General features: G+C 47.8%; 1 protein-coding gene across 1 annotated transcript in view; it reads right to left on the minus strand.

Annotated features, from left to right (window-relative positions):
• cssa29h8orf34 (chromosome ssa29 C8orf34 homolog) overlaps positions 1–12,662 on the minus strand; it is a 173,471-nt gene that overhangs the window by 35,268 nt on the left and 125,541 nt on the right. The window contains exons 9-10 of the mRNA XM_014181035.2: positions 7,083–7,291; positions 6,829–6,902 (exon numbers count right to left, since the gene is read on the minus strand). Coding sequence (XP_014036510.1) covers positions 6,829–6,902; positions 7,083–7,291 — 283 coding nt within the window. The remainder of the gene's footprint in view (positions 1–6,828; positions 6,903–7,082; positions 7,292–12,662) is intronic.

Consider the following 12,662-nt stretch of genomic DNA (forward strand, 5'->3'; position numbering starts at 1 on the left):
TGGATGCAAGAAATCACGGAAAGGCGAATTGAGATAGAGCCCTAGTCTTGGGGGTACAATGGGGGGAAAGGCAGTGGTGGTCACAGACCAGATTAGCTTAAGGTATCGGTCTTGGGCGGTTCAATTTCGGTGCCTGAGGGAGGCAAAAACTTCTGGTTTCTGTTTCTATCTGCTAGGTAATGTCACGTTCTGACCAGTAAGGGGTTATTTGTTATTGTAGTTTGGTCAGGACGTGGCAGGGGGGTATTTGTTTTTTGTGGTTCGGGGTGTGTGTTTATATAGAGGGGTGTTTAGTTAGTGTTTTCCGGGGTTTTTGGGCTATGTTCTATGTTAGTATATTTCTAAGTTCTAGTCTAGTCTTTTTAGTTCTATGTTTAGTTTATTGATTTGGCCTTCAATTGGAGGCAGCTGTTTCTCGTTGCCTCTGATTGAAGGTCCTATATAGAGGGGTGTGTTTTGTTTGGGTTTTGTGGGAAGTTGTGATTGCATAGCTGTGTTTAGCCTGTAATCATGTTCGTTCGATCGTTATCTTTTCTTGTTTTCTTTTGTTACGTGTTCAATAAAGTTAAGATGAGCACTCAACCCGCTGCATTTTGGTCCACTACCTACGACGACCGTTACAGAACTTCCCACCACCAACGGACCAAGCAGCGGGCCCAGGAAGAGGAAGGATCCTGGGCCAGGGAGATAAGGGAGTGGAGGACATTTTGGACATGGGAGGAGGTAATGGCAGGGGACAAGACCCTGACATGGAAACAGGTGGAGACAGCGAGGGAGGAACGGCGAAAGTGGAGCGAAGAGCGGGCCCAACGTAGGATACATGAGAGGCAGCCCCAATAATTTTTTTGGGGGGGGCACACGGGTAGTTTGGCTGGGCCAGGGTTAAGCCCCAAGCCAACTCCCCGTGCTTATCGGAGGCAGCTTGTTACTGGTCAGGCCCCGTGCTATGGGGTGATGCGCACGGCGTCGAGGCCGAGCATTCACAGGCCGGTGTGCGCGGTGCCAGCGCCCTGCATTTGCCAGTGGGAAGCGGGCATCCAGCCAGTAAGGGTGGTGCCAGTACTGCGCTCAAGACCGCCAGTGCGCCTTCACGGTCCAGTGTATCCTGTTCCAGCTCCTCGCACTAGCCCTGAGGTGCGTGTTTCCAGTCTGGCACATCCAAAGCCAGCACCACGCACCAGGCCTCCAGTGCGTCAGCCCAGTCCAACTCGTCCTGTTCCTGCTCCCCGCACTAGCCTTGGGGTGCGTGTATCCAGTCTGGCATCTCCAGTACCAGCCCCAGGCCTCCAGTGCGTCAGCCCAGTCCAACTCGTCCTGTTCCTGCTCCCCGCACTAGCCTTGGGGTGCGTGTATCCAGTCTGGCATCTCCAGTACCACGCCCCAGGGCTCCAGTGCGTCAGCCCAGTCCAACTCGTCCTGTTCCTGCTCCCCGCACTAGCCTTGGGGTGCGTGTATCCAGTCTGGCATCTCCAGTACCAGCCCCAGGCCTCCAGTGCGTCAGCCCAGTCCAACTCGTCCTGTTCCTGCTACCCGCACTAGCCTTGGGGTGCGTGCCTCCAGTCTGGTACCTCCACTACCAGCCCCACGCATCAGGCTTTCAGTGCGCAGTCCCCGTCCAGAGCTTCCGACGACAGTACCCCGTCCAGAGCTTCCGATGACAGTACCCCGTCCAGAGCTTCCGACGACAGTACCCCGTCCGAGCCCGAGCGTCCCCGTCCGAGCCGTGACAGTACCCCGTCCGAGCCGAGCGTCCCCGTCCGAGCTCCGGACAGTACCCCGTCCAGAGCTTCCGGCAGACCCCGCCGAGCTCCGCGACGCCCCGTCCAGAGCTTCCGGCAACAGTACCCCGTCCAGAGTGTCCGGAAACAGTTCCCCGTCCAGAGTGTCCGACGACAGTGCCCCGTCTAGAGACGGCTCACAGTCCGGAACCGAGTGAGACGGCCTACAGTCCGGAACCGAGTGAGACGGCCTACAGTCCGGAACCGAGTGAGACGGCCTACAGTCCGGAACCGAGTGAGACTGCCTACAGTCCGGAACCGAGTGAGACGGCCTACAGTCCGGAACCGAGTGAGACGGCCTACAGTCCGGAACCGAGTGAGACGGCCTACAGTCCGGAGCTCCCAGAGACGGCCTACAGTCCGGAGCTCCCAGAGACGGCCTACAGTCCGGAGCTCCCAGAGACGGCCTACAGTCCGGAGCTCCCAGAGACGGCCTACAGTCCGGAGCTCCCAGAGACGGCCTACAGTCCGGAGCTCCCAGAGTCGCCCTACAGTCCGGAATCGGCGCAGCCAGAGTAGCCCTACAGTCCGGAGCTCCCAGAATTGTCCGTCTGCCCGAGGTCTACAGCGAAGTGCTTCAGCCCGAGGTCTACAGCGATGCGATTCAGCCAGAGGCATTCAGCGGGGGTGGACAGGTTAGGTGGGGGACTAAGGCCAGAGCCTGAGCCACCTCCACAGTAGGAGGATTGGGGAGGGGGGGTGTAGTACGGGAACCGTCGGTGACGGCAGCCACCTTCCCTTCCCTTTGGGGGGTTTATTTTGTGTTTATTTATTTTTGTGTGAGGTGCATCCGGGTTCTGCACCCTGGGGGGGGGGGGGGGGGGGGTACTGTCACGTTCTGACCAGTAAGGGGTTATTTGTTATTGTAGTTTGGTCAGGACGTGGCAGGGGGATATTTGTTTTATGTGGTTCGGGGTGTGTGTTTATGTAGAGGGGTGTTTGGTTAGTGTTTTCTGGGGTTTTTGGGCTATGTTCTATGTTAGTATATTTCTATGTTCTAGTCTAGTGTTTTTAGTTCCATGTTTAGTTTATTGATTTGGCCTTTTGGTCTTCAATTGGAGGCAGCTCTTCCTCGTTGCCTCTGATTGAAGGTCCTATATAGAGGGGTGTGTTTTGTTTGGGTTTTGTGGGAAGTTGTGATTGCATAGCTGTGTTTAGCCTGTAATCCTGTTCGTTCGATCATTTTCTTGCTTTGTTATGTGTTCAATAAAGTTATGATGAGCACTCAACCCGCTTCATTTTGGTCCACTACCTACGACGACCGTTACAGGTAATTGCACTCACCTGGTGTCTCCGGTCTGAATCAGTCTCTGTGCATAAGCAGAGCATGAACGCTAGAAGTGTTTTGGCCCTCCAGGACCGGAATGAAACAGTCCCAGCCTAGAGGAACCAGGGAGACTGGATACAAGTAAGGCAATGCAGGAGCTCCTACAGTTCTTCAGGATAGCTGTTTTCTAAACTCACTTTTTGCATTGAGACAATCATTATGAACGTGGAGCACCAAGACCACATGAAAGGAAACCACTAATATGGAAAGTCTGGAAATACTAGAGACTTTTGTAGGGGAATAAAACAGCTATTGGGTTACCTAGGCTACGTCCCCAATGGAAACCTATTCCCTTTGCAGTGCACTACTTTTTGACCAGGGCCCAATGGGCTCTGGTCAAAAGTTATGCACTATATATGGATTAGGGTGCCATTTATGACACTTCCCTGGAGTATAAAACATGAGATTGGGTCTGCTGATAGTCAGGTGTATAATATATTACCATAGAGGTGTGGGAGCATGCTGGCTCCATTGATAAAGTGGAGAGGTGGCTGGTGCCAAGTACTAAAGACACACGCACACACACACACACACACACACACGCGTGCACACACACACACACACACTTAGGAATAGAGGCCCTGCAATATATCAGCTGAACTACATCCAAATGGCCCTGTAAACATAAACCATCACATTCCTGCCCTGAAACATAGAAACATACACATAGCATTGCATCATGCTAATTATCTTATTCTTGTTACTTGTAAAAATGTAAACATTTACAAAAATCTTGACGACGGTAACACCCAGTCGAAGGGCTACAAGGGCTAGGTTTGATTAAACATAGTGCTTGACACTTATGAAGGAAATTGAGCAAAAATTCTTGGGAAATTACTCCGGCTGTTGCTTTAGGAACATAACCTTTATGAGTCAATTATCACCTAGAGAAGCTGGCACAGCTAGATGGTAGACCTACTGCTGTTGCAGCAGCATTAACGTTAACCATTAACAGTGTTCAGCTTTCTGCCGTTCTGCCCTTGAGCAAGGCAGTTAACCCCCAACAACAACTGCTCACCGGGCGCCGATGACATGGACGTCGAATAAGGCAACCCCCCCACACCTCTCTGATTCAGAGGGATTGGGTTAAATGTCGAAGACACATTTCAGTTGAATGTACATAAGTGTGCGTGGTGTGTGTGTGTGTTCAGCTATCCAAGTCTGCTTTGTTTCATGGCTCAGTTCTGGACTGTTAACAATACAAGATATCCTTTACCTGGGGACAAACAGGAAGCCACTATAAAATGCCCTATTGACTGAAAACAAACTTCTATACACTTGTGTTTTTTATTTTAGCTTTGTCCATACAGAAAATCAGGACATCCTTTGTCTGTGTCCCATGATTGCCTCCCAAATGGCACCCAACTCCCTTCATACTAGTGCACTACTTTTCACCAGACCTCTATGGGCCATGGTTAAAAGGAGTGCCCTACATAGGGAGTAGGGTCCCATTTGGAACGCATCCAGTGAACCATAGGAACGGCAGTGAGTGGAGATAGATACAGTAGATAGACAGACAGAGCGCTCGGCCATTGTATGACAGTAACCATTGTTTGTCCCAAGAAGTGACTCAACAGAACTCATTAAAGTATTACATGTTGTTTCCCATAGCATGTTAGCTCCTCAGGGCCCCAGAGCCCTGCAGGCCCAGTTAAACAAACACACTATTAGGAAGACAAATTACATTAGCCTTTCAAAAAGGGCCCAGAATAAGCCATTAAAGAGGAAAACAACCACATTTGGGTTAAGTTCCAAATGGCACCCTATTCCCTATGCAGTGCACTACTTTCGACCAGGGCCCATAGGGCTCTGGTCAAACGTAGTGCACTATGTAGGGAATAGGGTGCCATTTGGGTCGAATACAAGGCTTTAAAAACAGCAGTAGGTGGCGGGAGAGAGACATTCACACTTGGTGTTTCCATATGGGAAACATTAGAATATTAAAAGCTTGCTCTTAACACTGCCAACCGCTCGAACCTATGGAGACCGTGTGAGGAGAGTAATGGAGAGTACATGTGCTGTACTGTACAGTGGTGAAGACAGCCAAAATCATGAGTTACTTGTGTGTCAGTGCTGTGACCCATGGACTGCAGAGTGTAGGGAGCTGGATCGCCAAGGATGCAGTTGGTTCCCTGTAATGCAATCCGACACAATTGGGGGTGGCTCGTAGCCTCGAGGTTAGAGCGTTGGGCCAGTAACTGAAAGGACACTGGTTTGAATCCTGGAGCTGACAATGTGATAAATCTGTTGCTGTGCTCTTAAGCAAGGCACTTCACCCCAATTGCTCCAGGGTTGCTGGACAATCGTGACCCCACTCGCTGTGGGTTTCTCAGGGGGAGTTGGAATATACCAGAAACACATTTCCATGACACACTTGAACAAGACACACCCACAAGTGTGTATTCGGACAAATATAAGCACCCCCATCCCCTGAATTATTATCATTATTAATTGAGTTGAACAATGAAGATATCAGATATCCTTTCTAGCAGCATTGAGAGAATGGTATTTTGCCATTTACCCCATCAACGTCGACCCGGTTACAGCTTTTTATTGAATAGTGTACACCAGTCCTGCTGCCAGTTAGTCTGGAGCCTCCGCCCATCTGGTGCGCACACACCACACACACACACACACACACACACACACACACACACACACACACACACACACACACACACACACACACACACACACACACACACACACACACACACACACACAACGAGGTGCAGCTCCAAAACCTTTTATTTCTACAAAAAAAAGCTGTTAAAGGCTTTTCCAACACTTGGTGTTGATAATTAAGCATCAAGGTATCGGCGTCTACATACACAGACTGCTTTATTAACAGCATATGAGTGTCTGTGGCACCGCCACTCTCAATCTGTCATGTGTTAGTTAGCTGTCAGATGGCTACATCAATGCAGCACCAGGGCAGCATACCAAATAGCACCCTATTCCCTTTATAATGTAGTACTTTTGACTAGGGCCCATGGGGGGGGGGGTGTTATATAGGGCATAGAGTGCTTTTTGGGGCAGACTCCAAATCCCTCTATGACCTCCTGTAGCAGGTGGAGTTATCACGAAAGCCAGCCAATGAACAATAATGAATTGAATGTGTCGTTTCGTCTACCCTTTTGCCTGTAGCTACATCTGTTGAGCACCTTATAAACCTCCATGACTCCACAGTTGTCACGCAAACCAGTACAAAGAACAATAGTGAACGTCTCTTTACTAGCCCTTTATGTTGGGCAAGTGTATCATGATTCTAAATAGCCCTATCTCTGGTCGGTAGTTACAGATACATAGAAACGGATTAAAACCGAAACTCATCACTTTAACAGACAAATGGCAGAAAAAGCCCTGAAACTATCGTAAAGTGACATTTAGGGAAACTATTGTAAAGTGATATGAAGGGAAAGCCTAATGAGATGTATCACTTGTTCCGCTGTATCACAGTTATATTGTCCATTGTGTAAACTGGCGTGGCCTGTAAAGATGGATGGTTAAAGCCTGGCCTCGGCCTAATAGCAGGGTTATTGAGACGGGTCTAGCGCTCAGTCTTACAAAACAGGTTGGGGGGGGGGGGGGGGGGGGGGGGCAAGGGGAAATGGTGGGGTGATAATTGATGAGGTAAGGTGAGCTGGATTGTTTGGTGACAGATGGTGGGAAGAAGAGAGGGAAGGAGGGAGAGGGAGGGACAGAAGGATGGAAAACACTTACTGGGAAAGACACCTGAGACACACTCTCGCATTCCTGGTCTCGTACCGGCGCTGTGTCCACCCCGGGAAAACAACCTACTCCAGACAACCCACAAACACACAGAAAGAGTAAGAGTAAGAGTAATGCCATAGTTGACATATCGAGAGCTGACAAGAGGATACAATGGGTAGGTCCTATTAGCGGCATCCTAATAGTGCACTGTATGGGGAATAGGGTGCGATTTGGGATGCATGCATTGTGTACTATTAACTTACAGGAGATATCAGGCACAGGTTGTAAGTGATGGGGGAGTCCATGAGGCCCATTTCCATCAGGCATGTTGACAGCAGCATGCTCTGGGAGCAGGGGATGAGGGTGAGGAGATCCATGGAGAGGTCCATGTTGAGGTGATGCGTGCTGGGAGGGTCCATGGTGCTGGTCCTCTTCTGGTCTACTGGCATCTGACAGACTGTCCCCCTGCAGCCTGTAGAGACAAAACACAACTTAGATAACACACTCGACGACTACAGGCTGAACCACATGTCAAAACAACTCACACAAATCATCACACTTCACACCTTACAACCCCTAACTTAAAACAAAACATACACACACTTTACGCTAAACATCCACTAGCTTTCAGATGAGCACCATTCACCCGAAGTTGGTTTGGAGCCTTCGAAGGCACAACACAGATAACACATTCAACAACTACAGTGGGTCAAACGCTGAACACTTAACGCACGGCGCAAAGCACATACTTCCCTAACTCTACAGCTAGTGTTAACACAGCACACAAACAATTCACACAACCGTTAGCATTCAGATGAGCACCATTCACCCTCAGAGGATATTTAAACAGAAACAAACAATAACCCAACGATAGGAAACGCTCCATAGACTTCCAATTTCCACTGGGAACAGCACAGTGTGCACACTACAGTAGTCCAGCACCGTATCTGTTTCTCTACACACTAAACATCTGTATTCATCAGCATATCAAACTAGAAGAGCACATCTGGGATCAGGTGCCCCCCCTGTCCATGTAATATTTTTCATTCGGATCTAAATGGCTAAACTGATCCTAGATCAGTATTCTACTCTGATATGCTTAATAAATCAGGCCCTGACCCTTCTATGAGAGTCTATGAGGGGACAGTGGGAATCTATCAGTGAGAGGTGATGAGACAGAGCGGAACAGATAGGCTTCACTTGTCTAATCTACATCAGGGCATTGCGTAGGGATGTGGATATGCATCAGGGAAGGTACATCCAGACACAGTAACATAGCACACCAGTTTAGGAATTCATATCCATCCACTCATCACAACTACAGTTAGATAGAATCTGTAGAGGCAGAACTATACCCAAGCCAAACTCTGATAAAAGTCTTATCATGTATAGCTGAAGTATAAAATGGTGCAGCCTACAGTTCATTTTGCTCAGTTTTGGAGCCAAACACACTTTGCAAAATGTTTGTTAACAGGGGCACAACTTTCACTGGGGATGGGCATGTCCGTCCGTGTGTCCCCCCCCCCCCCCCCCCCCCCCCCCCGGTGTGCTTTAGGACCATGGGTAGGCTGTTTGGAGTGTTTAGCCGACTGGATTAAAAAAAAGATCGATATTATGTCCCCCCCACTTCTAAAACCAAAGTTGCGCCCCTGTTTGTTAATGTTTGTGTCAGTTGTTCACGTCTACAAGCATATTCCTGTTGCTAGAAGCTTTCGAGAAATGTTAAATACTGTCTGTTTAGAATTCAAGTTCAATTTTATCCCTGACATTTAATATTCACCACTGCGGATTGTTGTGGAAACTAGTTAGCCAGTAGCTGTGAGGACTGAGCATGCTCAGAAATTACTATGCACGATGTTGAGGTGTGTTTTCCTGATCTCTATCAGTTAAATGTTTGTGATATTTATGTAAATGTAAATGTATTAGCCATTGATATTTAAACCAGTGACAGTATTGATTATTGACTGAGATATTCATGTTAATTGATGACATTTTGGATTACCGGTATTACGGTTTTAGGGTTGGGTTTTGAACCTGTTCACTCTGCCTAGTTTGAAGGCACTCTGCTTAGTTTGAAGGCACTCTGCCTAGTTTGATTTCACTCTGCCTAGTTTGAAGGCACTCTGCCTTAGAAGCCAGCAGCTTCAGTGAACGGTCCCTTAGTTATTTTGGTCAACGTCTGATGATGTACCTGTAAATAAATACCATCATTTTAAACCCGAATTCTGTCTGTCTACTGGTGCTTCACACCCCTGACAAGACTGTAGGGTCCACTATCATACACTTGCATATCCCATCTGTTCGTAATCATACCTGTTCATTGTCATGTTCAGCTTTGAACCCATATAGGCCTACCAGTACAAATCCTATCTATGGCATATCTCTAGGCCTACCAACACTCTCAGAGATTGGACAAAGAGCAGCACGCTGTGTCTGAAAGACAAACAGTATTCTAACAGGAACGCAAACTGAACACTCTGGCCTTCGCTTTGTGGTTGGACGTAGCTGTTCGGATAAAAATAATGTTAGATGATATTGCTTGTATCCCAAATGGCAGCCTATTCCCCATAAGGCTCTGGTTAGAGGTAGTGCACTATGTAGGGCATAGGGTGCCATTTGGAACACATATTTTTGATTCCCTCAGTGTTTCCTTCTTCTCCTATAAACAGTTTCACATCATCTGTACTCATGGTATTTATGTTTGAACAGTATATATTTAGTGGACTGTAAATCATACTATATATCATTTAATTGCACACTGCTTTAGTTGCGCATTCTTTTAGTTGCGTGCTATTTTCCATGTAATCAGAGGAAGCCATTAACTGGAGACAAAATAAATCTATTTTATTTTATTTTCCCTTTATTTAACTAGGCAAGTCAGTTAAGAACAAATTCTTATTTACAATGACGGCCTACCAAAAGGCAAAAGGGCTCCTGCGGGGACGGGGGCTGGGATTAAAAATAAAAATATAGGACAAAGCACACATCACGACAAGAGAGACACCACAACACTACATAAAGAGACACCTAAGACAACAACATAGCATGGCAGCAACACGTGACAACACAGCGTGGTAGCAACACAACATAACAACAACAACTTATGGTGTGGCATTCCTCCACAGCCACCACCACTTTGTACCTAAGTGATTATTGTAAGAATGAAAGATAACTTTTGAAATGCACAAATCTCTCTCTCTCCTATGTCTCTCACTCCTATGTCTCTCTCTCATCTGTCCTTCTCTCCTCTGTCCCTCTCTCCTCTGTGTCTGTCTCTTTCTCGCTCTCAAAAATAAAAAAGCCAGATATGCACCATCCCTGCTTTGAATGATGTGGTCCTCTGCATTTGGGCCTGACTACCATTCACAATTCCCTGAAAACATTCCATATAAGAAAACAAATACTCTAATAAGGCCTATTCCCGGTCCATGTATGCCACGGATGGTCTCCCAGGCTGTGACGACACACAGACACACATACGCGCACACACATACACACACACACAGTGCTTAGGGACAGGGTCTGGGATGAGTTAGTGAACACTGGAGTTTTGCAGCCAGAGCAAGGCCCAGCAGGCCCTGTTAGAGGACTGCGCCATGGGTCTGTAAAGCTGCTGCTGAAGTACAGGCATCTCTAACCACAGCTTGGGCTCTGGTGAAAGTAGTGCACCAGGCCTATATAGGGAATAGGGTGCCATTTGGGACTTGGGTAGGGACATGCAGCTCTAGCCACATCTATGGGCCAGGGACATGCAGCTCTAGACACATCTATGGGCCAGGGATATGCAGCTCTAGCCACATCTATGGGCCAGGAACATGCAGCTCTGGGGGGCCCAAAGCATTGTAAAACTATCAAATAAAGAAATCTCACGCTTTTGAGAAAAGGATTGAAAGGAAGGATGATCTTCGTTGTCTATCACTGTCCCTGGTAACATCTGCCTCCTCTAGGTAACGCCTTGGAACAGATGGGTGTTGAACACACCTCTGGGTAGGCTCCACTGGGTGTGACTGGTAGCACACAGTGCTGGGTGGGGCGCAGGCAGCGTTTAACAGTGCTGCAGTAAATTAATAAACACTCTCTGAGGTGTTACTATAGATTAATCACCTCCATGCTGTTGTTCCCCGGCTGGCATAGTGGTCTTGTATTTTTGTCTTTCACTTCGATGCCTCCCCGAGTAGAAAGTAAATGAGAGGTGGCTGGTGGAGGGAAACATAGGAGGACGGGGTCATTGTAATTGCTGGAATGGAATAAATGGAATGGTATCAAACACATCAAACATATGGAAACCACATGTTTGACTCCGTTCCATTCATTCCTGCCATTACAATGAGCACGTCCTCCTATAGGTCCTCCCACCAGCCTCCTCTGAAGTATGTATATGAAAGACATCTTGCCAGCCTTTGAGTATTGGGATAGCCAATTTACCCCCCCCCCCCCCTCTGTCACACACCCACTGTCTCCCTCTCCTCTCTCTTTCTCTCTTCCTTTCTCCCCTCTCTCTCTCTCTCTCTCAATCTCTTTCTCTCCCTCTCGCTCTCTCTCGCTCTTCCTCTTTGTATCAGCACTTACCTTCAGTCTACATTCCTCCAGATCAAGAACAGAATATCATATCTTAAGTGCATTCCAAAATGTGCTTGTTGTCACAAGACCGCCCTGCGCTGATACCAGTCTCTATTATCACCTCTGTTTCATATTTTCTTTTTTTTAGATCACTTGTTTTCTTTTCCGGCACGTTTCCTGTTTATCCTCCCTCCCAGCCCAATGTTATGCTCATGTTTCTGGGTGTTGGGTGCAATAGGGCCCAAGCGGGCATGACTCTGCCCGATGCCAGGGTGAGATAATGGGGTGTTACACAGGTCCAGACGCCAGGCACACTCCTCCATCCCCCCTCCTTCCTTCCCTCTCTATTTGGGTTTTGTCCTCTTTCTTTTTCTTTTCATTTTTCATTCATCCACGCTGCTTATCTGTTTGGTAATGCGTGTCTAAGATGGGCAGATGGGTTTCTCATGATACTGAATGTTATCAGAAAGTTTGTAGGCAGATTGTTTACCACCTGAATGTTTAAAGTTCAATAGTTTATATCTATGGCTTATAATGACTAAGCCAGCTCCCGGATCACACTGGGTGTATAACAAATGGCACCCTATTCCCTATATAGTGCACAACTTTTGACCAGGGAATAGGGTGCCATTCTGGACGTATCCACTGATGTTGTAGCCGTATCTGGAGCTAGCTTTGGCTCTGTGCAAATATCTCTCTCAGGGAAATGTCAGACATCTGCTTTCTCCCCCTCTCCGTCTGTTCTGTTCCGGCCAAATTCCTTTAACCTGACCACTAGATCCTCTAGAGGTTTATTGGCTGACGAGCTCTGGTTGTTTTAGATGGTGAGGGATGGGAGGGAAGGGAAGGGCCCTAAACAGATCACACATCACTGGCCTGGAAATGCCTTGGACAGACGGCCCAGACCAGACCGGCTTCATTCCAGATGCACGGTACTGTAATATCAGAGGTTATTTAAACACACGCACACACAGACCAACACACACAAGCACAAGCACGAACACACACACTGTGTTCTGTGGTATGAGCAGTGTGTTCAGCAGACATGCCTGTGAACAGGGCGCTGTAAAGACAGGGGTCAGAGGTCAAACGGGAGCAGAGCGTGAGAGAGAGATGTGCGTGGAGAAGGAGAGAGAGAGAAAGTAGCAAAGAGAGAGAGAGAGAGAGAGGCTGGCTCTCACCTCTAACAAAAGCTTTACAGTGTGTGCTTCAGACCCAACCATGTCTCAATGGGATTCCCAGAAGTGCCTGTGAAACCTCTCCATCCTAATAATAAACCTGCT

This window comes from Salmo salar, chromosome 29 (genome assembly GCF_965601325.2).
Source record: "Salmo salar chromosome 29, fSalSal1, whole genome shotgun sequence".
NCBI classification, from domain to species: domain Eukaryota; kingdom Metazoa; phylum Chordata; class Actinopteri; order Salmoniformes; family Salmonidae; genus Salmo; species Salmo salar.